Source organism: Protopterus annectens, chromosome 15.part0, assembly GCF_019279795.1.
Source record: "Protopterus annectens isolate FY-2018-M chromosome 15.part0, PAN1.0, whole genome shotgun sequence".
Lineage (NCBI taxonomy): Eukaryota > Metazoa > Chordata > Ceratodontiformes > Protopteridae > Protopterus > Protopterus annectens.
In genome coordinates this window covers 411,897,342-411,922,703 of record NC_056749.1, presented here as the reverse complement: position 1 = coordinate 411,922,703, position 25,362 = coordinate 411,897,342, and the positions used below count along the sequence as shown (strand labels likewise).

Genomic DNA, 25,362 nt, shown 5'->3' with positions numbered 1-25,362 from the left:
TATTGACTGCAAATTAACTGTGTTAACATGACTGTGTGTGATATGCTTTCACACACTGACTGCTACATCACATAAAACTTACCAGTTTCTAAAGGATCTGCTTTATTAGCTCAAACATAAAGTACAGTTGTGTACACTTACCATAAATGTACATGTTCGTCATTACATTTGAGTTATCTGCCTGTAGGTAGCCCTCAGCCGGCCTGAATACCAGAGCCTTGGATTCCTGCGTCGGATGCTGTCTCTTCTTCCATGACGTCAGGTCATCAGGGGTATAAAACATGCAGCAGACGTCATTACATCAGTTTTTCTTGCCCCAGATGTCAGATGCCCCCATAACGGGATGCAATTATATGTTATGTTACACCTCCAACAAAATGCAAATACACCAGACAGCTCAAATACACCAAAGAAGGAGGAAAGGTAGAGCCAAGAGAAGTCAGGGGGCTGGAGGGAGGGTAACCAGGACTGCAACAGTGAATACACTCAAACATCGACATTTATGGTAAGTGTACACAACTGTACTATGTTCTTCGTGTTTCCCTGTTGCAGTCATTACATTTGGGTAGATTCCCAAAGCTAAGGAAGGGAGGAGGAAATTAGAGAGCATTAGGACCAGCTATTAAGCCCTGCAATACTGCAGTGGCAAAACCAGCTCTGGATTTATAAAAAAAATAATAGGCATGTGTTAATGCTTGGTGAAGGTATGAACAGAGCTCCAGGTATTAGCTTCTAGGATGTCCCTGGTAGGGACCCCTCTGAGAAAGGCTGTAGAGGTAGATGCAGCCCTGGTGGAATGTAATCTTATCCCTTGTGGGGTAGGTTTTCCATGGTGCTTATAGCAGAAATGAATGCAATGGGATATCCATTTAGAAATGGTTTGCTTTGAAATGGACTTCCCCTTTATCCCTGCAGCAAAGCCAACTAGCAGCTGTTCAAATTTTCTGAGAGGCTTAGTCCCGTCTAAATAAAATCTAAGTTGTCTGTGCACATCCAAAGAGTGCAGAATTCGTTCTCCTTTGTTTTGTGGATTAGGGGAAAAGGTAGGCAAATGAATGGACTGATTTAGGGCCACACTAGAAACCACCTTGGGCATAAAGGAAGGGTTGATCCTGAGGGAAACCCTGTCTGCATGGAAGATAATGAAGGGCTCCACTGCCATGAGGGCCTGTAATTCAGACACTCTTCTTGCTGAAGTGATGGTTAGAAGGAAGGCCATTTTCCAAGAAAAGAATTTCAACTCTGCAGCTGGTTCAAATGGAGGGAGAGTGAGCTTTTCCAATACAAAGTTAAGGTCCCAGACTGGAGTAGGGGCTCGCCTGGGGGGGGGGTTCTTACATTTTAGCCCCTCTGAGGAATTGCTTTAACAGGTGGTGAGAGAAGAGGGGAGGTTCAGTATTATCATGTGCTGAAATTGCAGAGGCATGAATCTTAATTGACGAGAAGGTTAGGCCCTTGTGGAGCATTTCTGTTAAGTACTGAAAAATATGAGGTAAACCGGGCACCGTAGTGCCCATACCCTGGGTCTGGCTCCAGGAACAGTATCTTTTCCACTATTCAGCATAGGACTTTCTAGTACTAGGTCTCCTTGCTTCCAGAATGACCTCTAGCACCTGCTTATTGAGGGATGCTATTTGAGAGCTCAAGGAATTAGCCAGGCTGCAAAGCTCAGGGTTTGAAGCGGAGGGTGCAGAATCTGGCGCACCTGCTGGGACAGCAGGGAAGGTGTCTGAGGTAGGTGCCATGGATCCAGCAGTATCATGCTGTGCAAGATGGAGTACCAGTGCTGGCAAGGCCAGTCTGGTGCAATAAGAATTGCCCTTGGTTTGTCCTGTTTGAGCTTTAGCAGAACCTTCGAGAGGAGAGGCAGAGGGGGAAAGGCATAAACCGAGAGGCTTTCCCAGGTAAAGGACAGGGCATCCACTTTCCAAGCTTGACTGTGGGGAGTCCTTGTGCAGAATTTGTCCAATTGCTAGTCCTGGGGGGGGGGGGGGGGCAAACCGGTCTATCTCTGGAGTCCCCCGTTTGTTTCTCAAGAGGTTGAATATTTTTGGTTCCAGATTCCATTTGTGTGGATCCATGAGATTTCTGCTTACGTCATCTGCCAGTGAATTTAGCTTGTCTGGCAGGAATTGAGCTTGTAGGTGCACTTGGTAGCTCAAGGCTGTGTTCCACAGAGCCATGGCTAGTCTGCAGAGAGAGTACGAGTGAGTTCCCCCCTGCTCGTTTATGTACCACATAACTGTGGTGGTGTCTGTCTTTACCAATAATTGTCCTGGAAGGATGTGGTCCTTGAAGACTGTCAGGGAATTCTGTACAGCTAACATTTCTTTTTGGTTGATATGCAGGTGCATCCGACTCTGGTTCCATTTGCCCTGAATGCACAGCCCTGCCAAGTGAGCCCCCCATGCATAGTCTGATGCATCTGTAGTCAGGTTTGGGCGGCAGGGGGTAGATTAAAAGGGAGCCCCTTGTTGAGGTGACAGGCCTCTGCCCACCAAAGGAACTCTGTCTTTATACAAGGAAGGATAGGAATCATTGATTCCAGGTCCTGAGAATGTTGACACCATAGGCTTTTTAGATACCATTGTAGTTTCCTCATATGCAGTCTTGCATATGGAATTAATAGAAAGCAAGAGGCCATGAACCCCAGGGCTTGCAGGATTTTCCTTGCAGATAGCTGGGTCTTTGTGGCCAGTAGTTTGAAGGAGGTTGTCAAATAAACTTGTTTCTCTGGCGTGAGGTAAGCCACCTGGGAAGTTGTGTTGAAGCTTGCTCCCAGGAATACAATCTGTTGGCAGGGTACTAGATGAGATTTCTTTTCATTTATGATGTACCCCAGTGGGGTTAGAAGTTTCTTTATAAATGCCAGATGTTTTAATAGCATGTCCTGACTTTCTGTCCGAATCAGACAATCGTCCAGGTATGGGTATATTTGAATATTTCTCTGCCTGCAAAATGCAATGGCTGGAGCTAGACACTTTGTGAATACCCTGGGCGCAGTAGATAAGCCAAAATGAAGTACAGAAAACTGATAGTGCATGGAGCCTGCTCTGAAGCGTAGGTATTTCCTGCAAGACTCCCTTATTGGAATGTGCACGTACGCTTCCTTTAAGTCTAAGGTTGCCAACCAGGCATCTTTGCCCAGCATAGGAAGCAGCTGTTGAAGTGTTAGCATTTTGAATTTTGGGATTACCTAAAAGGTGTTTAGAATAGAGAGGTCCAGGATAGGACGTCAGGAGTTGTCTTTTCTGGGTACCAGGAAAAGTCTTGAGTAAAAACCTTGTCCCCTTTCTTCTGCTGGGACAGGTTGAATAGCCCTGATACTTAGAAGAGAGAGAACCTGCTGTTGAGCCTCTGCCCACTGATTTGGGGGTAGGTCTGGCAAACCGTTTGGGGTTGGTAAGGTGTGGAAGTGGAATCTGTATTCTTGGAAAACTATATTTAAAACTCATTTGTCCTGGGTAATGAGTTTCCAGTTTTTTGCATGCAGGGCAAGCTTTCCTCCTAAGGGAGCAGGCAGTTGAGCAGGGCTTGGAAGAGTTAAGGTCAAGTCATTGTGAAATTTTTCCATAGGGGGTGTCTTACTACTTCCAGCTTTGGAAGTGGGAGCCCCCCACTGCTTAGGCGTATGTGTAGCCTGAGATTGGAGCCTAGGTGGTCTGCTGTTCCTGGGTTTGGACTGAGAAGGCCTAGAAGAGACTGGAAAGGACCAATTCTTAGAAGGCCAATGCCTACTAAATCTGAGAGGCTGTACTTGCAGGAAATCTTTAACAGTTTGCATAGATTTAGCTTTTTCCTCAATTTTTTTAAGGACTTCTTTTGCTTTGTTGCCAAACAGGCGGTCTTGGTTTAAGGGAGCATCCAGTAATTTAGCTTTAATATAATCTGGCAAGCTTTGCTCCTTAAGCCAAGCATGCCTTCTAAGTACAGACCCAGTGACAGCAGCCCTGCAAGATGGTTTTAAAGAGTCAAAACCACATTGCAAAGTATGTTTACCAACTTGTTCAGCAGAATGCATTAAATCCTGAAATTCTTTATGTTCAGCACAGTCAGGAATCAATATCATTGTCTGTTTAAGTAGTCCCATAATATGCTGCTGATACTTTAACATATGAAGCTGGCAATTTAAGGCCCTAATGGCCAATGTAGCAGAAGTGTATACCTTCTTATCTCATTTGTCCAAGACCCTGGAATCTCTGTCAGAGGGGATAGGGTTTTTGGCAGCAGTACCCTTAATACCTTTTGGTCCTTGGGAAATGGTCTCTGGATCTGCAGTAGGATTCTTGAAGAGGAACTTGTGAGAGGCAGGTACTCTAATACCTGTCAGGTTTTCTGGGAGCTGGTGGTAAAGTGTCTGGGGCCAGGCTAGATTCCAAGAAGGCATAATTTACAATGTCCAGAACAAGAGGGATAGCTAAAGGCCTGTGTTGAGGGAGGAGTAAGAATTCCCTAAGCCTCTTTTTGGAGTCAGAGTAATCCTGGCTTTCTCAGCAGAAATGCTCCCTAAGAGTGTGCAAGGTTTCACCAAAAGAAAAATCTTCTGGAGGGAAATCAGAGGGAATGGAATCCTCTGCATCAAAATCCTCATAGGTAGATAAGGGCAAATCCTGGTAATCAGAAAAAAAACAGAAATTTCAGAATCCTGATCAGAAGGAAAATCAGTTCTAGGTCTCTTAGAGGGGGAAGGCTGGCTTCCCCTAATTAAAGTAATAAGGTCTTCAGCCATTCTAAGCATTTGTTTTTTAGGCATATGGGCCTGACCATGTGGTTTGGACCTCTGTTTTCTAGGCATGGGTCGAGTTTTAGGCCTTGATGAAGAAGATGGCATTGGTTTGAAATGCAAACCTGTAAGCCCGAATACACCCTCAGAAGCCGGTGCCTGCACAGTGGCTCTGGACCCATTCAAGGTAGAGACATCCGTAAGTTCCATAGTTGAAGAAGCATCTTGCGGCATACCGGACTCCGAATGGGTCTCAGTAGAGGCCTGCGAATCTGAAGTAGCAGGTATCAGGGGCTGCAAAAGCACCTCACTAAGTACCGGCGAACTGGCGACTAGGTTAACGGAAGCGTCATCTGCAGTTTTGGACCTATGCAGTCTGTCTTTAGCTTTACATTTTTTCTGAATATCAGTAGTCAGATGGCTTATCGAAGCCATTTCTGGATAGTTAAACAGAGTACCAAAATAATTTGCTGCAAAAATAGACGACGAATCATTCGGGGGTTGAATAAGGCATAAAAGTGACAGCAAGGGACGTCGTGGTCTAAGCCTAAGCAAGGAATGCAGTACGAATTAAAATCTTTATGAGGTATTTGCTTTCCATAGGTAAGGCAATTGTTAACTTTTACTGACATTGGTTAAGAGCAAGAAAAAGGATCCCCAACGGGGTACTTAGCTTTTTTCAAAGACTTCGGTTCTGAAACTCGAAAACGAAAATTTCATGAGTCGGCCAACCGGCACTTGCAAACTGCTTCTGCTTCGGGCACCGCGCAGCAAGAAAGACTGATGTAATGGCATCGGCTGCATGTTTTACACCCCAGACAACCTAACATCATGGAAGAAGAGACAGCATCCGATGCAGGAATCCAAGACTCTGGTATTCAGGTCAGCTGAGGTCTACCTGCAGGCAGATAACCCAAATGTAATGACTGCAACAGTGAAACATGAAGAACATCTGCTCAAGTACCACTAAAGTGCTGCGTAAGTTCTTCAAGTCAAGGAATGCTTGCAATCAGTAGTGAATTAAAAAACTGTGTTTTCTGCAAGGAGGTGCAAGCCCTGGCTCTGCTATTCCTCCACGCTGGGGCTTTGTCCACCTGTCCCCATCACTGGACCATAAATATACTAACTTAAAGGTCACAGAAACTTTGGTAAAGTATATTTAAACAGTCTGTGTAGTCAAGCTTCGCATACTTAAATACACAGTTCAGTGTTAAACTGCAAACAAATGAGTCACTGGCAGCTGTTCTTGTGTAAACAAAAAGACAACTGTTTCTAAATGGAAAAAAGTAAGATCAACGATCATTTAAATTCAATCAAATGACTTCTGGGATCAACTGTTTTTGTACACACCACAGACTGTCACCCCATTCAATACAACTATCCACTTTCTGATTGGCTCTCTCTCGTCTGGCCATGATAAAGTTAAAACAATTCTGGGTACAGTAATACATTTCACCTTTTTTCTCATACAAACACAATCATTAAATTACTTCAGAAAACCGGCAATTCAAAGTATTACACTTGCTGAAACTATACAATCTAAGAATTTTGTTTCATTAAGACAGAGCAAGTACACTGATCTACTGAAAGCAATATTTTAATATTACTGTTTACCTCACTGTCGTCTTCTCAGGCACTCTAACCCCAACCCATTCCTATTTTGCTTCCAACTGCTTGCCTTTATGATGAAATAATGACTAATCTTTGGATTGGCAGTACATTTTCCAAGACAATCAACAGGTTTATTTATGTGGTCCTCCCTAATCATGGTCTTTTACTAAAAGAAAAAAAAGGACTGTTGCTGGGCACAATGAATTTTGTAACACTGCTCATAGGTTTATGTGGTGCGGGGAGAGAATTTTAAGCACTTTTTTCTTTTTGTTAGTCAGAGAGAGAAAACTAGGTCTGAAGAATGGGCCATCACCTTTATTTGGCAATCTCTTAACTGTCAAAAGACCAGAGTAATCATTGACATCAGATGCATTTAAACAAGTGATAATACATTATACCCATTTTTAATCAGGCAGGCTCACTGGGCACAAAGTCCTTTTTAAAGGATGACACAGGAACAATGTAAGGTTAAGAGACTTGAAGGTCACACAGCAGGGCAAATGGAAGCTGAGAGAATCAAACCCTGTACTACAGGAACTACAGCCTTAACCCTCTGCACCAACTGCCAGACAGGTTATTTATACCAGACTAGCAGTTAAGGACAAACTAGACATTACATGCTACTATATGATCTGTCACTCAGTTTAATTTAGTTTTTTTTTTTTAAAACATACCTTGACAAGAATGTGTCCCATTCCCAAGTCAGGGCATAAAGTTCATGAAATCAGTACTGATTTAGTCTTTAACATTAAGCCAACAGTGCTCTTCTTAGCACCCGCAGTGTGCCCAGAATCATCTCCTTCTGGAGTTCATATAGGATTACGTGCACATTTAAGTATAACTGTAAATTCTTTATTAGTCCTGTTACTCCTACTACTGGAACTATCTGGGGACCTTTTTCTCCACAATGCTCTCGTTTCTGCTTGCAAATCCTGAGATTTAAGATTTGGTGTCTCTTCCTATGGCAGTATGAAAAGCGAGATTGCATGCCAACAATGAGCACATCATCTCACTTCCATGATCATTCTGACATCATGCTTTCTTTTTAACTTTGAGGTAATTTTTCTGTTAGGCAGAAAACTGTTCTAATGAAACAATAAACCCTCAATATTTGAGGAATTGGGAAGGTTTCCTTTTTTATTTCAAAATCTAGGTTTTATCATTTTTAAACTAAAAAAGAAGAAAGCATAGACATTACTGCACATTCTGGCACAGCTGATGCGTCCCAGGATTACTAAGTCCCAAGTTAAGAGGTTAAATCACTTCTAAAAGGCCTTGCACCTTATTTTGATGCTTGAAGTTAATTCCACTTTCATAACCTGATCTGGTCCCATTCAGAATTTTTAATTTTTTTCAGTTCCTAATTTTTAAGCTATATTCTCCTTGTCATAAAACTACAGCTTCTTTTGAGGGCAGTCGCATGCTTGGTAAATCATACCATCATCTGTTACTTCCTTACTTTCACCTGCTTTAACACTGCTGTTCTATTTTAAATGAATACTATAACGTTTTTCAAAATATTTCATTTTGTTGTAAATTCACTTTCTATTAGGTGAACAGTGTATATGTAGCCATCTAAAACCCATTTTGATCAAACCCTGTAAGTTTATCAACTTCTGAACATTCTTAAATTGAAATTTTGTTTTATTGCAACTCATCTACCAAGATGCTTCTACAAATGTTGCTCAATGCACACATGGTTGAGTAAACAAACATCCCATATACTTATTTTCTCAAAAGCAAACAACTTTTCCTACCTTCTTAATTTTTGATTTTTCTGTCTTTTCTTCTTTATCACATTTTTTAGCATTTCTGTTCAGTTCTTTTGCTGCAAATTTCAAGTTAAACAAATGTTCTAATACACTGGTTAAGGACCATTAAACATATTTTGTGCTTATCGCAAATCAGCTGACTGATGCTCCCAAATGAATGGCTTAAAAATGAAACTGTAATAATAAAGCACCACAAAAACTATGCAAAATCTTCCTCTTACAGAGTTAAAACTCTAAATTTAACGTGTTAATGCGCTGACCAGTACTTAGTGTTCTGCCAGCCACTAGCCAATGTCATTTCTTCTGTTTCCACTCAGAAAGATGATACAATAGTAACATAAATCAAGTTGATGGGAATTTAAACTAGCACATTACTATGGAAACAAGGAATACAGCATAATTATACTGCTGAGGAAGGACCATTTCAGCTGGAATACAGCAGTACCTATTTATTAAGCTACTTTTTACCACTACAAAAACAAAAAAAGTCTAGAAAAAACAGAGGTTCAAGATTCACAATTTAAATATTTCACAAACATTTAATGGGTCTGTTAAAATTGTCTATAGTACTGAAACTCAAAAGCACGAAGTCACAAAGCACCTTCAGAAGATTAGCTCATTTTAACGCTCATTAAATACAATGTAAACACAATGGTTCAACAATGGACAAAACAGTTAAAATCTGATTAAATGTTTACCATCATCATCTACCACCAAAAGATTTCACTGATTTGGTATGAAAAAATCAGGAGTACAGCCATTCTTTGTTAATATATATACCACACTTCTACAGAGATACTAACATTGGATGTGATACCACTGATGTTCAATAAAGAAATCCACTACTTGGTTAGAAAAAAAAAAAGATTTTAAGCAAGAGTTCTGAAGCTGTCAGGGAAATACTCAATTTACGTTTGCAATATCAACAAAGAAAAACAAAATCCCACATACAGTTTAGGAAAACGCTCACCTTGTAAACAAAGGCAATAGTTGCAAAACAGATTGTCCCCTTTCTGCACCCACAGCCATATGTCTTCTGCCACATGAAATTATTTTTCCTGCGTAATATGGACTTGGCTACTGAGAAACTTTCAAGGTAAACTTAAACACTTATCTCTTTAAACAGTCTTTTGCTTTGGCCTAATAATCTTTGAAGCATTTTCTTCTGAAGAGTTGAAAGAATGCACACATTTACTTGGTTAGGCTCCAGGAAAGCATTTTATTTGTATGAACAGAACCACACAGAACTTAATGAATTCGATAGAAGCTTCCCGACCGAAACATAGTAAAAGTTTTACTTACTTTTCATGTGATGCCATAAAACAGTACAAACAAAATTTGTACACTTAACATAATAACATATGTGGAAGTGCATGACCACATTTAGTAACAGGACTAAAACCAGTAGGTATTAGGACAGCTTAGCACCTATATTTTCATGCTAGTAAGACATTCATCATTCCATAATGTACTGCAAAGACTTTGCTCATGAGACCTCTATCATGCTGCATAAAGGGAACAAAAAGAACATGTTAGCTACTAGACTGAGTAAGGAAAGAAGAAAACTGAAGTGGGTTGACATGTCAGCAATGATGAAACTGCTCAGCCAGATCTATTACAGCATCTTTTATGCCTTATGCAAGATGCCAATCCTGATCACAGGATAGACTTTCAAACCTAGGTGCCCTCCTCCCTCATGAGAAACAAACCCACAACACTTACAAAAGAAAACCCAGATCTGAATAGAACATGCACTTTACAGCACCTTGTAAAAGCAGTCCATAAATAACCAGGTAGCTGCAGTACAAATATTTCCAATGCTGCACTGAAGAAAGTGCCTGAAAGATAGCCAGTGTTCTGGGGGACTGTTAACCTGGGGCAGAGGGAAGAGATGTACTGTGTTTAGCATGTCACTATGAGTTGCAGTCTCTAAGCCATTTAGCGAGAATCACTTTAGAGAATTTACAATCAAGTTTTTTCATATAAAAAGGAAATAAATAGCAGAAAATCTTTCCTTGCAGATTTTGCCTGGTCAATGCAAAATTTCAACTGCCTGTGCACATCCACACAGGGATCAAAGTATTCAACACTAAGTGGGAAAGAAATGGGAAGACGAAGGGAATGGCTGAGAGTAACATTTCATCTCTGAGCTAGAAAATGAAATTAGTGTGCAACAATACTCATATCTTTATGAAATGAGCTGGTTCCACTGAAAATTTATGTAATGATGACATTCTTTTAAACTGAAGTTATAACTACAAGAAAAACAGTTCTACAAAATAAAAAATTGAAGCCGCAAGCTCAAAAGGAGAGTTAGCCAGCTTCTCCAGCATAATGTGAAGATCACACAGAGGAATTGTTTCCCAAATAGGTGACCTTGAGAGAAAGACATCCCAGAAAGGCCTTGCAGATCTTCAAGGAGGCTAAGGACCAGAATTTGCTCCTTGATGAAAATCAAACAGCTGTTAAAGAGACTTTGTGTGATTAAGTTCAGAGTCAAAGATTTGGGCAAAATACTTAAAAACTGAAGGCACTGGAGATGAGAAAGTGTCAAGGCCTTGTGCTGAAGCCTGTATTAAAAAAGGGTACATTTACTCCTGTAAGTTTGTTCAGATTTGGTCTCTGGAAAAGTGCAATAAGCTGTACTACCCCGAATGGAAAACTTGGGTTACTGGTCATAAATAAAAATACAGAAACTAACCAGAAGGATGTCGGGAATGGAGATACACATGGGAAATGAACAAAGGATAGGACAGTGGGGTCATGAAAGAATAGAGATAGAGGAGTTTCTCCAGCAGGTGAGGCATGAGCAGTAGGAACCATGCATGAAAAAGTCAAAATGGGGCATCAAAATGACTCTGGCCTTGGGTTGGTTTGCCTCCCAGAAGAACTTCACCATCAGAGGAAATATGCAAGACTAGAAAAACAGTCCAGATGACAATTTCTGGAAGAAAGTATCCACTGGGGCATTCATTTACCGAAGGGATGAGGGCACACAAGCTGCGGCACTTGATACTCAGAGAGGTAAAGGGTTTGCAGCAGGTCTTATTCCAGTCACAGTAAATCTTCTGCAGTACCAAATAGATAAACAAACCACTAACGCAAAATCAACAGACAATGGTAAACTGTTTACAAAAGAGATAGCTTCCCACGTAGGATTGTCAGATACCAAAAAAAGCAGTCAGATTGTGTGATTCACTTCCAAATACAAGGGGTAGGACTGGGTTCCCTTTGCTTATTAAAGTGTCATACTACTGACATATTATCAAAGTAAACAGATAACACACGTTGGCTCAGGGAGTCATTAAATGCTTTGAAGACACAGAGAACTGCCCTCATCTCTGCAATACTGATGTGAAGGCTGTCTTCTGCATCATGACACCTTTAACAGTCCTACCCTTAAAGCAGAAGTATCCAAAATAGTTGCCTCCAATGGAGTATGAAGCTGTAATGGACTGCCTTGTAACAGAAAGCAAAAATGCAATCACTGCTGTAGATGTGACTTGCAGTATGGAAATTATGACATATTGAAACATCAAGTCTAAACTCTAAGTGTACAGTGCGGGCCTTATAGCATCTGGCAAAGAGCACCAGTGAAATTCCCCACTACCATGAAAGCCCAAGGTTCTGAGACAAAGGTGGGCAGTAACCTTCCGTGAATTTAAGAATTTATTCACTTACTTATTGCACTGGTTAACCAGCATAATGAATGTGGGCAGATGCTCCGTTTCAGTTGAGTTATGGGTAGAAAAGATCCACAATTCCAATACAAAATCTTAAATAAAACACACAAAGTTTGAATACAAACAACCAATAAACAATGCAAGAAATGTAATGGATTTATAGGAGAAAACTATTACAATAAATACATACTTCATGTTGGTTAGTATATGTAGAGTTACCATAATTGTTTATATGTAAAAGAGGACGAAAAAATATGTGCTGCTGCCAGCACATATTATTTCGTCCTGTTAAAAAAAAAAAAAAAAAAGGTCTTTACTCTTGCAGGACTAAAATTAAAAGAGCTTTTTTTTTTTTTTGTTCCCCTCTTAGGTTGAAGAGCAAAAAAAAAAAAAAAAGATCCATGTTTGGGGATTTTTGATTGGCCCATATGCCGGTATACAAGCCAATCAAAACCTCGAACAGCGGACCCTCTTCTGTTCAATGCGGAACATCAAGCAATTCCACATTGAACAGAGCTCCGTTTTTTGATTGGCTCATATACTGGTATATGAGCCAATCAAAAAAAAAAAAAAAAAAAAAAGCGGAGGAAAGACTCCGAAATAGGGATGTCTGTTTTTTGAAAATTCTGCGATTTGTCCGGATTTTAAAACCCAGACAAATCGCAGAATTTTCAATTTGTCCGGGTTTTAAAACCCAGACAAATCAGAGAATTTTCAAAAACCGCCCAGACAGGAGCCCAAAAAAGAGGACGTGTCCGAGGAAACCTGGATGTATGGTAACCTTAAGTATATGCAGATAGGAAGAGTCACTTATAAAGTAAAAAAGTAACAGGGTAAAAGAATGGCAGAATACAGCTGCAGAGAGAAGTCAAGCTGAAGAGAAGTGGAGGAGGGAGTGAAACCCAGAAGGTGGAGAAGTGGAGGTAAAAGCACGCAAGGGTTATTGTGAAGAAATTAGACACCGTCAGCTGTGCTAGCATATCTGGCTGAAGTTTTGTACATAATTTCAGATTAATCTGTGTATTGTATGCCAGCATGACCGGCTATGATGTTGCAAATAAAGTTTTACATGTTGATTTATAATCTGTTTGTACAGCGTGTTTTGAAGACTTGAACAATGCTCTTTGCATTTCTAACTGCTCATGTTTGTGAAGAGAGATTCTAAAAGCAAACTGTCTCAGATTCAGATACAATCAGAATATTGACAGCTGCTATGTGTTACTGTCAGAAGCTGAAAGACAGGAAGGAACTTTTAGAAAAGAGCTATTAGTTGATTTTTCAAAATATAAGATGAACATAAGAACTGAAACAGTTGACAGGCTAGTCTATAACAACAGCCTGCTGAAGACAGTCAGAAGTCATTTGCTAGAAGTCAGTTATCTCAGATGTACTACGCAGTGGATACTAAAAGGGACTCACCAAGAACTGTAAGCCTGCCTTTGCTCTGTTATATTAATTTAGTTTAGATCAGGAACAGTGTTCTTTAGTTAGTTAGGGAAATTATACCTAATCAGTTAGATCAGAGAGTTTTTCTGAATGTTGGATTTCTATCCTACAGTATTGACTTTATTTTCTGGTGACTGAGCTCTGTTTGTTTATTGGAATTTCCCCGTTTTATATTTTTTTAACCATTTTGCTCAATATTAAATATTTTTATCAACTTACATTGTGGCCTGTTAATCAGTGTTCTCCTTTAGTGAACTGGGACTGCTTATTTTTGCTTTGACAATTCCCAGGGCCGCTCCAAAAACCTGGCTGCTCAGGTCATTTGTTACTATTTGTTATAATATTTAATTTTCATAATTGGGTACCCCTTTGGAAGGGCACGAAGACATACCGATTGGCAGCAGCATTACCGCATTATTTTGGGGAAGAGGCACAGCTGGAAATCTGTGTCAGGCTTTCCCAAAAGTGTTTTGATATGTGAAATTCAACTTAAGTGAGAGTGTATCAGAGGTCTTAAACTGGGACATACTGCTCTGAAGTGTGTAATAAGGAGTTACATTAGTGGTGGACAGAAGTATACAGTCAAGTCCCAAGTTGTAGAGCATGTTCCTGTTGTGCTGTTAGGGGAAAATTGTGAAATATTACTCCTGTGTTTAAGTGACAGTTTCACATTGGAGTCAGCAGTGAGGATTGCAGCTCATTAGTTACTGACCCAGGATAGTAAGAAAGTTAACATTAAAGTACAGTTTTGTACCTACCATAAATGTAGATGTTCAAGTGTACACCCTGCTACAGTCATCACACTTGGGTTATCCTGCCGTCAGGCAGTCCCGCAGTCGGCCGGAATTCCAAAGTCTTGGTCCGGCGTCGGTTGCTGTCGCTTCTTCCCTGACGTCAGTGTGCCAGGGGTATATATAATGCATTCAACACCATTTTCTTCAGTTTTTCTTGCCCCAGATGTCAGGTGCCCCCAAAAAGGTGGTCAGTAATTAGTACCAAATTGAGTTAATTTTGCACAAACACAAAATCCCTCCAGGTATAAGCAAATACATCAGGAAGGTATTGTAGAGATTGAGCCAGTTAGATCTGAGGGGATGGAGGGAGGGTAACCTTAACTGCAGCAGGGTGTACACTCAAACATCTACATTTATGGTAGGTACAAAACTGTACTATGCTCATCGTGTTACCCTGCTGCAGTCATCACACTTGGGTAGAATCCCAAAGCTAAGGATGGGTGGAGGAGTCATAGAGGGTTAGTGGAGGCTAGAAGGCCCTGCAGAACTGCAGTGGCGAAGCCCGCCCTAGTCTTAGAGTAAAGTGGTAAGTGATAGTGTTTGGTAAAGGTGTGTACTGAACTCCAAGTTGCAGCTTCCAAAATCTCCTTGGTTGGAACCCCCCTGAGGAAGGCTGTAGATGTAGCTGTTGCCCTGGTAGAGTGGGGCCTAATGGTAGCAGGAACTGGTTTTCCATGGTGGGTATAGCAGAAACAAATGCAATGTCCTATCCATTTGGAAATGGTTTGTTTTGATATAGCCTTCCCTTGGGAAGCTGTAGCATAGGATACAAAGAGCTGGTCAGATTTACTGAAAGCCTTAGTTTTATCCAAGTAGTAACGAAGTTGTCTGTGAATGTCCAAGGAATGCAGGAGTCTCTCTCCTTTGTTCTGTGGATTAGGGAAGAAGGTGGATAAGTGGATGGTTTGATTTAAAGCCACACTGGAAACCACCTTAGGCATGAAAGAAGGATTAGTTCATAGAGAAACTCTGTCTTGATGGAAAATGAGGAAAGGTTCCACTGCCATTAGTGCCTGCAGCTCCGATACTCTTCTAGCTGAAGTTATTGCTAGCAGCAGGGCAGTTTTCCATGATAGGAACTGTAGTTCTGCAGAGAAAGCTGGTTCAAAGGGAGGTAGTGTAAGTTTTTCCAGAACAAAATTTAGGTCCCATATAGGTGTAGGTGCTCTCCTCTGGGGCCTAATGTTTTTTGCCCCTCTGAGGAACTGCCTTAGCAGTGGATGCGAAAACAATGGTGGATCCATGTTGTAGTGGGCTGAAATAGCTGAAGCATGGATTTTAATGGAAGAAAAAGAAAGTCCTTTGTGCAACATCTCAGTTAGATACTGTAGAATGTGAGGCATGTGAGGCTGAATTATGTTTTGGCCTTTGGCTTGGTTCCAGGCACAAAACCTTTTCCATTTGTCTGAATAAGCCTTCCTGGTGCTTGGCCTCCTAGCTTCCAGAATAACATCCATAACTGCTTGGGAAAGATGAGCTGGCTGGATGCTTAGGTGATATAACATGAAGCCAGATTTAAGGTTTTGAGCTGGCTGTGAAGAATCTGATTGTTTTGCTGTGCGAGCAAATGGGTAACTTGTGGTAAAATCCAAGGTGGGCCCTGGGTCATATTCCTCAATAGTGGGTACCAGTGCTGGCGTGGCCAATCTGGGGCTATGAGTATCAGTCGTGGTCTCTTTCTGACTTTCAGAAGTACCTTTGTGAGCAGAGGCAATGGAGGGAAGGCATATACTGTCAGGATTTTCCAAATGAATGAGAGTGCGTCCACTTTCCAAGCTTGATGGTGAAATGTCCTTGTACAAAATGTTGTTAGTTGATAGTTTTGAGGACTGGCAAACAGGTCTATGTCTGGAAGGCCCAGTTTTTGAGTTATCATTGCAAATACTTGTGGATCCAGTTTCCACTCGTGGGGATCCATGATGTTTCTGCTGAGGTCGTCTGCCAATGTGTTCTTCTTTCCTGGCAGGAATTGAGCTTGTAACTGAACTTGGAAAGCCAAGGCTGTGTTCCACAAAGTCATTGCTTGCCTGCATAGAGGGTAGGAGTGTGTACCCCCTTGTTTGTTTATGTACCACATTACTGTGGTGCTGTCCGTCTTTATTGTAAGTTGTCCTGGATGTAATAGACTCTTGAAGGCTGTCAGAGCATTCTGTACAGCTAGCATCTCTTTTTGATTGATGTGCAGTTTCCTTTGATCTGCAGTCCATACGCCTTGAACGCACTGTCCTGCCATGTGTGCCCCCCAGGTGTAGTCTGATGCATCTGTTGTCACAGTTTGCCTGGCTGGGGGCAAGGTGAAAGGCTGACCTTTGTTGAGGTGACATGCCTGTGACCACCATAGAAACTCCTGTTGTAGGCAGGGAATGAGAGATCATTGCGTCCAAGCTGTGGCTGTGTTGAGACCATACGTTTTTTAGGTACCACTGTAATTTCTAGAACAAAGACAAATCCAGGTTTAGCGCTTTCTGAGTACCAGTCAAAATATTAGAGAGACAAAGCTCTCTTTACTTATACTTCACTAATATAACAACCTATGAACTGTTACACTTATAAAATACATAAGAATTAAGAAATAATGAATGAATATAAATAAATATACAAACTAAATATATAAATATAAGAATAAATATAAGAGTTAAGAAATTGCAATTGATGCATATAAAACATATATACACCACATTATTTGTAACTAAACCACCCTAACCACTCAAATCATGTATATCTAAATTATGGGTGAACATGAAATGGTGAACATAGTTATGATACAATATAATGCCACATATCTATAATTAAAAAATGTATGCTAAAATATATGTACATAGGCTAAAAAATGGTTTGATGCTTATAAACTCATTTAGACCAGGCGGTCTCGTTGAATCAGTTTGATCAATAATAGAAAAACAAAGTTATGGTCTTCACCCTTCTCTGCTGTTGCCTTATATATATATAATGTGCATTGCATTTTGTGCATATAGCAATGTAAACCACCTGCTTGGTATAACAATTACCTGTCCTGCATTTGATGGTAGTATGACATATATCATCCAATTTTATAACCTTGGTCGAATTAATATATTTCCACATTTGGATGTACCTTTGTATATGTTAAGAACTTGTTTGTTATGGCTAGCTTTCACTAATAACAACTTCATATTGGGGCTGTCTTGTAAACACATCTTTCCATGATGGTTAATGTTTTCCAATATCTCTCTAAAATTTCCTTAATTATATAGGTGTTAGGTGTATAAGTGAGTATACACACCCTTCCAGATATGTCACTGTCAAGACGTGATGACATTTAATTCAAGTTCCAAGATATGTTTGTTGGATGACATTCTCGCTGCACGATGCATTGCCCTTTGATGACAGGATGATTACTACTGAAATGGACATATGTAGTCTTTCCACTGATGCATTCACAAAAATGAAGATATCATCCAAATATCTAACATATAAAGCTATGTCTTGAAAGTTAAACACGATTCGATTCAGATGTAATTATAATCTAGTACTAGTGACATCATGTCACAAATTAAGCATACTTTCTCCCATGAGAAATCAGTGTACTTCTTCAGACTTCTCTCGAAACATTCCAGACCCTCATCCTCATCATCAGACGAAAGCGCTAAACCTGGATTTGTCATTGTTCTACAATAAATAGTGTTGCTTGCTTTCAGTTGATTTTGGGGTATTTCCTCATATGCAGCTTTGCAAATAGTATTAGTAGTATGCAAGATGCCATGAAGCCCAAGGCCTGCAGAATTTTTCTTGCAGTTAGTTGGGTCTTTGTTGCCATTGTTTTGAAATATTGAGTCAGTTGTAGTTGTTTGTCTGGCGTCAGATAAGCCTTCTGGGCCATTGTATTCAAGCTGGCACCCAGGAATGTCATATTTTGTGAGGGTACTAGTTTTGACTTCTTTTCATTTACTGTGTACCCCAGGCAACTTAGGAGATGTTTTACAAAAGCCAGATGTTGTAAGAGAATATCCTTGCTTTCTGCTTGGATGAGGCAATCGTCCAGGTATGGGTATATTTGAATTCCTCTTTGTCTGCAGTATGCAATTACTGGTGCCAGGCATTTTGTGAAGACTCTGGGCGCAGTAGATAAGCCAAAGGGCAGTGCAGAGAATTGGTAATGGTTGAACCTGCAATGAAACGGAGGTATCTTCTGCAATTTTGTCTGATAGGGACATGCTGATATGCCTCCTTGAGGTCCAACGTTACTAGCCATGCTTCCTTGCCCAACATGGGAAGAAGCTGCTGTGGTGTTAGCATCTTGAATGTGGGTACTTGTAAGAAGGTGTTTAGAATTGAAAGGTCCAGAATTGGTCTCCAGGCATTGTCCTTTCTGGGCACTAGAAAGAGTCTTGAGTAAAATCCTTGACCTTGCTCTCGAGTAGGTACCAGTTGAATGGCTCTCATGTCCATGAGAGTTGTAATTTGTTTTTGTGCCTCTGCCCATTGATTTTGTGGCAGGTTTGGCATTCCTCTTTTCATTGGCAAGGTGTGAAAATGGAATCTGTATCCTCATGAAATTATGTCTAGGACCCATTTGTCCTTTGTGACAATGTGCCACTTGTCTGAAAAAAAGTGTGAGTTTTGCTCCCAAGGGGGCTGCCAAGAGAGTGTTGCTTTGCCAGATGAGGTGCAAGTCATTGAGTTCGCCTTCTGGTAGATTGGGACCTGTCTTCTCCTCCCTTCTGTGTTGCAGTGCCCCATTGGCGAGGTTTGTACCGGACTTGTGGTTGTCCTCTGCCTCTTGGACGTCTGTATTTACCCCTCTGTGGTCTGTCAGTAGCTGGAAAGGACCAATTTTTTGTTGGCCAATTTCTGCTGAAGCGAGGGGGCTGTACCTGTAGGAAATCTTTGACTGTCTGCATAGATTTTGCCTTATCCTCCATTTTCTTTAAGACTTCTTCTGCTTTAACTCCAAAAAGAACATCCTGCTGTAAGGGAGCATCTAGAAGCTTTGCTTTAACATGATCAGGCAGAGTTTGTTCCTTTAACCAAGCATGCCTACGTATAACAGACCCAGTGACAGCTGCTCTGCAGGAAGCCTCCAAAGAATCAAACCCATATTGTAAAGTATGTTTGCCCACCTGTTCAGCTGCATGCAACAGATCCTGCATTTCTTTCAATTCAGACTGTTGAGGGAGAGTGCTCATTCTTTGTTTTAACTGAGAGATAAGAAATTGCTGATACTTTAGCATGTGAAATTGGCAATTTAGTGCCCTCATAGCTAGAGTGGCTGAGGTGTAAACCTTTTTCCCCCACCTGTCTAGTGCTCTGGAGTCCCTTTCAGAGGGTACAGGATTTTTAGCCATAAAAGCCTTAGCCCCTTTGGGACCCTGGGAGATGGTCTCTGGATCAGCAACAGGGCTTTTATAAAGAAATTTGTGGGAATCAGGCACTCTATAGTATCGGTCAGGTTTGGCCAGAGCAGGAGGTACAGAGTCTGGGTTCAAACTGGATTCTAAGTAAACATCATCCACAATGTCTAAAACTGGTGGGATGGCAAGTGGTCTGTGCTGGGGGAGTAAAAGAAACTCTCTGAGCCTTTTCTTAGAGTCAGAGTAGTCCTGACCTTCCCAGTGAAAATGTTCCCTCATAGTTTGTAAAGTTTCCCCAAAGGAGTAGTCTTCAGGAGGAGAAGCTGAGGGAATGGAATCCTCAGCATCAGAATCTTCATAAGGGGAGAAGGAGTAATCTTGGTCCTCAGAGGAGTCTGAAGAAATGGACACTTGTTCAGAGGATGCATAATCTTCCTCTTGTCTAGGCCTTTTGTCAGGAGGGGACTGGGAACCCCTGATTAAAGATATCAAATCCTCAGCTATTTTAAGCATCTGTTTCTTAGGCATGGGGCCTTGAACAGGGGACTGAAGTGCAGTTCTTTTAGGTTTAATAGGAGTCCTCGTCTTAGGATACATTTTAATGTTGAGCATCGTCGGTCTGAAGATGCCTTCAGAAACCGAAGGTGTTTCTGCAGCACCGACATCTTTTTCAGCTGTGTCGTCGGCTGGGGCTGAACAGGATGGCTGCGTCGGCCTGGTACATTCCGCCAAAAGTTCTGAAGCCGTCTCGGGTTCCAGATCTGCGTTAGTCAGGGGCTGCGTCAGAGCCTCACTGAAGGCCGGAGAACTGGAGACCGGACCAGCTGAGGCCTCGGAATCTGGCTTAGGCCTGGGATGCCTGTCCTTATCCTTGCGTTTTTGTGCACGCCGGTAGTCGGTTGCTCCGACGGCATAGTGTAGTTAAAATTTCTACCGAAGTAGTGTCGTGCGAAATCAAAGTGTCTTTTTATAGTACGCTTATTAAACCTAGCACAAAAATGACAACTAGTGACGTCGTGGTCTGGGCCTAGGCAAGGTATGCAATAAGAATGAAAATCCTTATGAGGTATTTGCTTCCCACAAGAAATACAATTGTTAACTTTTTCTGACATCGGTCTGAGGCAAGAAAAGTTTCCCCAACGGGGTACTTAGCTTTATAGAAGACTTTGATCTGAAATTCGAGTTAGAAAATCTCAGGAGTCGGCCGACCGGCACTTGCGAACTGCTTCTGCTTTGGGCACCATGCGGCAAGAAAGACTGAAGAAAATGGTGTTGGATGCATTATATATACCCCTGGCGCACTGATGTCAGGGAAGAAGCGACAGCAACTGACGCCGGACCAAGACTTTGGAATTCCGACCGACTGCGGGACCACCTGACGGCAGGATAACCCAAGTGTGATGACTGCAGCAGGGTAACACGATGAACATCTGGTGGCAGTTCGGGGGGATATTAACCACACGTTACATTAACTGGTGGCAGTTCAGAGGGGATATTAACCACACGTCACATTAATTGGTGCTAGTGTGTTGTGGGACTTTTAATTGGACTTCAGTAGCCTGTGGGTAGTTGTCATTAAGGTGTGCACTCGACAGCCACAAAGTAAACATACAGAATTCTCAGTTCACCACAGTTTTACTTATTTGCCGTTAAGTCAGGGATAGCAGGCAAAGATGCCAGCAGAAGACTATAGTAAGCTGCCAAAAAAACAGTTGGCCAAGGAGTGTGAAGCCACAGGACTGGTGCATGCCAACCTAAGGAAGAAATTACCTCAGCATTAGTTGCAGCTTCAGCTCAGACCAGCCATTTGGAGGATATCCAATTTGGTATTGGGGATGTGCAGCCTGCAAGAACAGGACAGTTCACATTTTCTTTAGAGGACCTGAGAATCCATCTTGAGTTAAGGAGACTGGAACTGGAGGGTAGGGAGAAGCTGTGCCAATATGAACTGGATTCTAGGGAGCATCAACGTGAACTGGAAGCCCAATGACTGGAGGTCAAAAATTTTGAACTGAAATCAGCAGAAAGAATGCGACATTTAGAAGCCGAGGAAAATGACAGCACCGTCATGAAGAGGAGCTTCTTACCCTTCGAGAAGATAATGGGGAAGGGAATAACCAGAACCCAGAAGCTGTAAAGGTCAGTAAGCATTTTCCTCAATACAGGGATGAGGATAACTTTGATAGTTTTACTCCTGTATTTGAGAGGGTATGTAGACAGTATGATGTTGACCATGAACTTTGGGTTCAGCTCCTGACTCTCTTACTCCGTGGAACAGCTGTTCAGGCCATGTCAAAATTGTCTGACATAGATTGTTTGAATTATGTTAAAAAGTTAAGAACGGTCTTTTAGATTGTTTTAAACCAACATCTGAAGCTTATAGAAATAACATTTTGTGAACACACATGCAAGGCAGATGAAAGTGCTGTATGCGATTATATTGTTAATTAAGTACTTACTTTCACAGATGAGTGAGTGGGTGTCAGGTCATCACTTCTGATGGACTTGCAGACGTTTTGGTCAGGAGCAAGCCCTCAGTACTTTGTCTGACATGAGAATCTAGTTAACAGACAGACTGTAACTTTGTTGAGGAGTTGGAGAGAAAAGGGGGATGTCTACTTAGCAAGCAGTGCACCAATGCTGCACATGGGCATAATGGAACCCATTGTGGGCAGTCTAAACCACTTCAACAGAGTACACATGTAACAGGGGAAACTACTAGTCCAAGTATACAGACAGGGATTAGATAACCAGAGGGGCCACACAGCAATCAAATGTCCATCGAGGCAAGGTGAGAAACAGAAGGTGAGGGAGCTGGTAAGTAATGGTGATAAACTGCCAGTGGTAAGCTGCTTGGAAACAACTGGGGTGCCAATATATCAGCAAAATTCATATCCTATCTTAGTAGATGGTAAACAGTATTGATTTTATTTGCCTGGTGATTGAGCTCTGTTTATTGGGAATTACTGTTTTATATTTTTAATAATTTTGCTCAATATTAAATGTTTTTATTAATTTACATTGTGGCTGGTCAATCAGTGTTTTTCTTTGGTGATTTGAAAGTGCTTATAATTGTCTTGATAACTTCCCAGGCTACAATGAAAGCCTGGCTGCTTAGGTCATTTGCAACTATTTGTTTTAATATTTAAGTTTCATAATTGGACACCTCTTTGGGAGGTCATGAAGATACTCAAGATTGGTGGCAACATTACCGTATTATTTTTGGGAAGGGACACAGCTGGAAATCTGCGTCAGGCTTTCCCAGAAACGTTTGGATGTGTGAGATTTAAGTTTACTTTTAGTGTGAGTGTATTAGTGGTCTTAAACTGGGACACACTGAAGTGTGTTAATAAGGAGTTACATTAGAGGTGGAGAGAAATACACAGTTCAATCCCAGATTATAGAGCATGTTCCTGTTGTGCTCTTAGGGAAAAATGTGAGATATTACTCCTGTTTAAGTGACAGTCTCACATTGGAGTCAGTAGTGAGGACTGAAGCTCCTTAGTTACTGACCCAGGATAGTAAAGGACATCACATTAATTGGTGGCAGTTCAGTGGGATATTACCTGGATGTCTCAAGTTATATTAACAATGAAGAATTTTCATGTTTTTGTTTTGACAAAAGAAGGATACATGAAGTGTTAAAGAAATTATTTAATGGTGATAATGATCCCTGTCAGTAGAAGGTAGTCTATAAATTTGAGAAGCTGAGAGAACCAACTAAGGCTTCCCATGGACCGCTGTTGTTATAAATGACTGGAAGAGACTAACCTGAGACTAATAATCTGAGATCAGGCTGAATCAACTAGAAGCCAATCATTGAAGGAGGACAATATTCTGGTCCCTTACAGCCTCTGGTTCACTATTAAAACAGACATGCACTTGATGAATACAATTATGGCTATGGTGGGACCAAATGGAAATTTATGAACTGGACTGGCTCCTTCCCAGAAGTGCAGACACCTCCTGGACTATAATTATCTGTATTATGGTAGACACCCTGAAGGTCTAGAAAAAGAAGCACATTCAGTCTCATTCTGACAGAAGAGGAGGATGGACTGCAACCACAGCAAGCAAAATGATCCTCTTAGAAGGAAGCTGCCGCGGCTTTTTATGGCAAGAATAATTCATCTGTCATCTTTACTACTAAAAAGAAGCTGTAGTAAATACCCTAACTCCTTTCAGTTCAGTAATATCTCTTGAATGACTATCTTTGCTAGAAGACTGCTGACATCTCTTCTTGTTGCATTCTTTTGACAGGGTCAGGGTGGGATATCACTCAATGGAAGAAACATGAGGAAGAGTTATGAAAGGTGATTGTATACCTCTCTACATATTACCGCCTTTACCTACCCATTTCTAGTGATGGCCAGCCATACTGAAAGGAGGGAAAACCGTATCGCTCTACTGTCTACATTTCTGCCTCCTATTTTTGGTTTGCTCTTTATAAAATTTGTGCTTTTCTGGCAAATCATTCAGAACTGAAGTCAATAAATAATGACACACATTTGAGTTTTAGACTTCATATCCTTCAGAAAATGCATGCTAATACAGAACCTGTTATTACAAACTTAGAACGTTGATAGAACACCAACATTTTAAAATCAATCCTTGATTATTGGTCCTTTTCCCATGATTATTTTAGGCTTTGTCCAGATTTCTTGTGCTTAGAGTTATGGGAGAGACAAATGGTTCCCAGCTACCTCCAGTGTCACATAACTGGGTAATGTCTCAGCAATGTTGCTGCTGATCACCTGGGGTGGACTGTATCCACCCTGCTGCTGCCAAGGAGCAAACCTCTCATAGAACATTTCTGGAAACTGTCCTAGAAATGAGGGTGTCTTCCAGACTGCTAGTTTTTATGCAGTTATCTTTGATGAAATAATATTGGACAGTGACACTTATATGTCTGTAAAAAGAAGTGTTGGGAATGCTGAACATTACTGCAATAGCAGAAGATTTCACCCCCTTTTCCCATATTCTCTAGATCAGCTCTAGCTCCAAGCCCAAAAAGGAATTGATGTTACTGAAATCTAATCAACCTCAGCTAGGTATGCCAATGAACTGCAATACTGGTTCCTACAGCTCCTGCCAAAATTTCAGCTGAGCTGTATGCCACTCTCCACATGAAGTTCAATACTGGCATTTCATGAACTTGTTTCACTATTTTGGCTGATGAAATAAAAAAGGAGCAATAATACATTAAGTCAAACTCTGCTGCCAAGCCTGATGGCTTAAATGGTATTGTTGAGAACTTGATACCATGCCTTACTAATTTGTTTCACAGATCTTTAGCAGAGGGTTTATGCCTGTTATATGGAACGAGGCCATTGTAATTCCTACTCAGAAATGTCAACCAAGTTTATTAATGAAAAACTACAGACCAATTAGCATCACCAGTATTTTGGGGAAGTGTTTTGATTCCACTTTGAAGTTTGATGCATATATCAAACTTACCACTAAGAAATGGTAAGGACTCACCAGGAAGATCTTGTGCTGTTTTACTGGCAGAGATAATGTTGCCCTGATTCAATTATACATTACAAGCGTTTTGCCTATAACTGAAGAATGTGGCTCCTTCAATGTACTTGGAATGTCCCATACGAAGGCTCATGATACCAGGACCCTAGAACATCTGTCTCTCTATTCTATAGGCTGCAGACTACCAAGGGGGAACCTAATTAAAGTGTACAAAAGACCAAATGATACCATGGTTGTCACTTTAAGCATCAACTTTGTCAATGTTTACACCAGAAAAAATGCTTTATTATAGATTTACCCATCTTCTTTAAAAGGCTCCTTTTTCATCGCATGATAGGAAACCTATGGCATTCTCCACCTTTACACACAGATCTAGAGGCATTTAAAGTGTTTTGTCACAATACAAGGCTGCATTGCGCCATCTGGCAAATTAAATGCTGTGATGCAATTTGCACACGAGTATCTGTAGCTTTGTAAACTTCTTATTAAATCCATGGCTCAAAGAAATTTAGCGTTTCCTTG

At 41.1% G+C, this 25,362-nt stretch overlaps 1 protein-coding gene across 1 annotated transcript in view; it reads right to left on the bottom strand.

The window, feature by feature from the left end:
* CHMP1B (charged multivesicular body protein 1B) overlaps positions 1–25,362 on the bottom strand; it is a 557,897-nt gene that overhangs the window by 503,658 nt on the left and 28,877 nt on the right. The window contains exon 2 of the mRNA XM_044057148.1: positions 8,092–8,189. Within this exon, the coding sequence (XP_043913083.1) occupies positions 8,092–8,189 (98 nt within the window). The remainder of the gene's footprint in view (positions 1–8,091; positions 8,190–25,362) is intronic.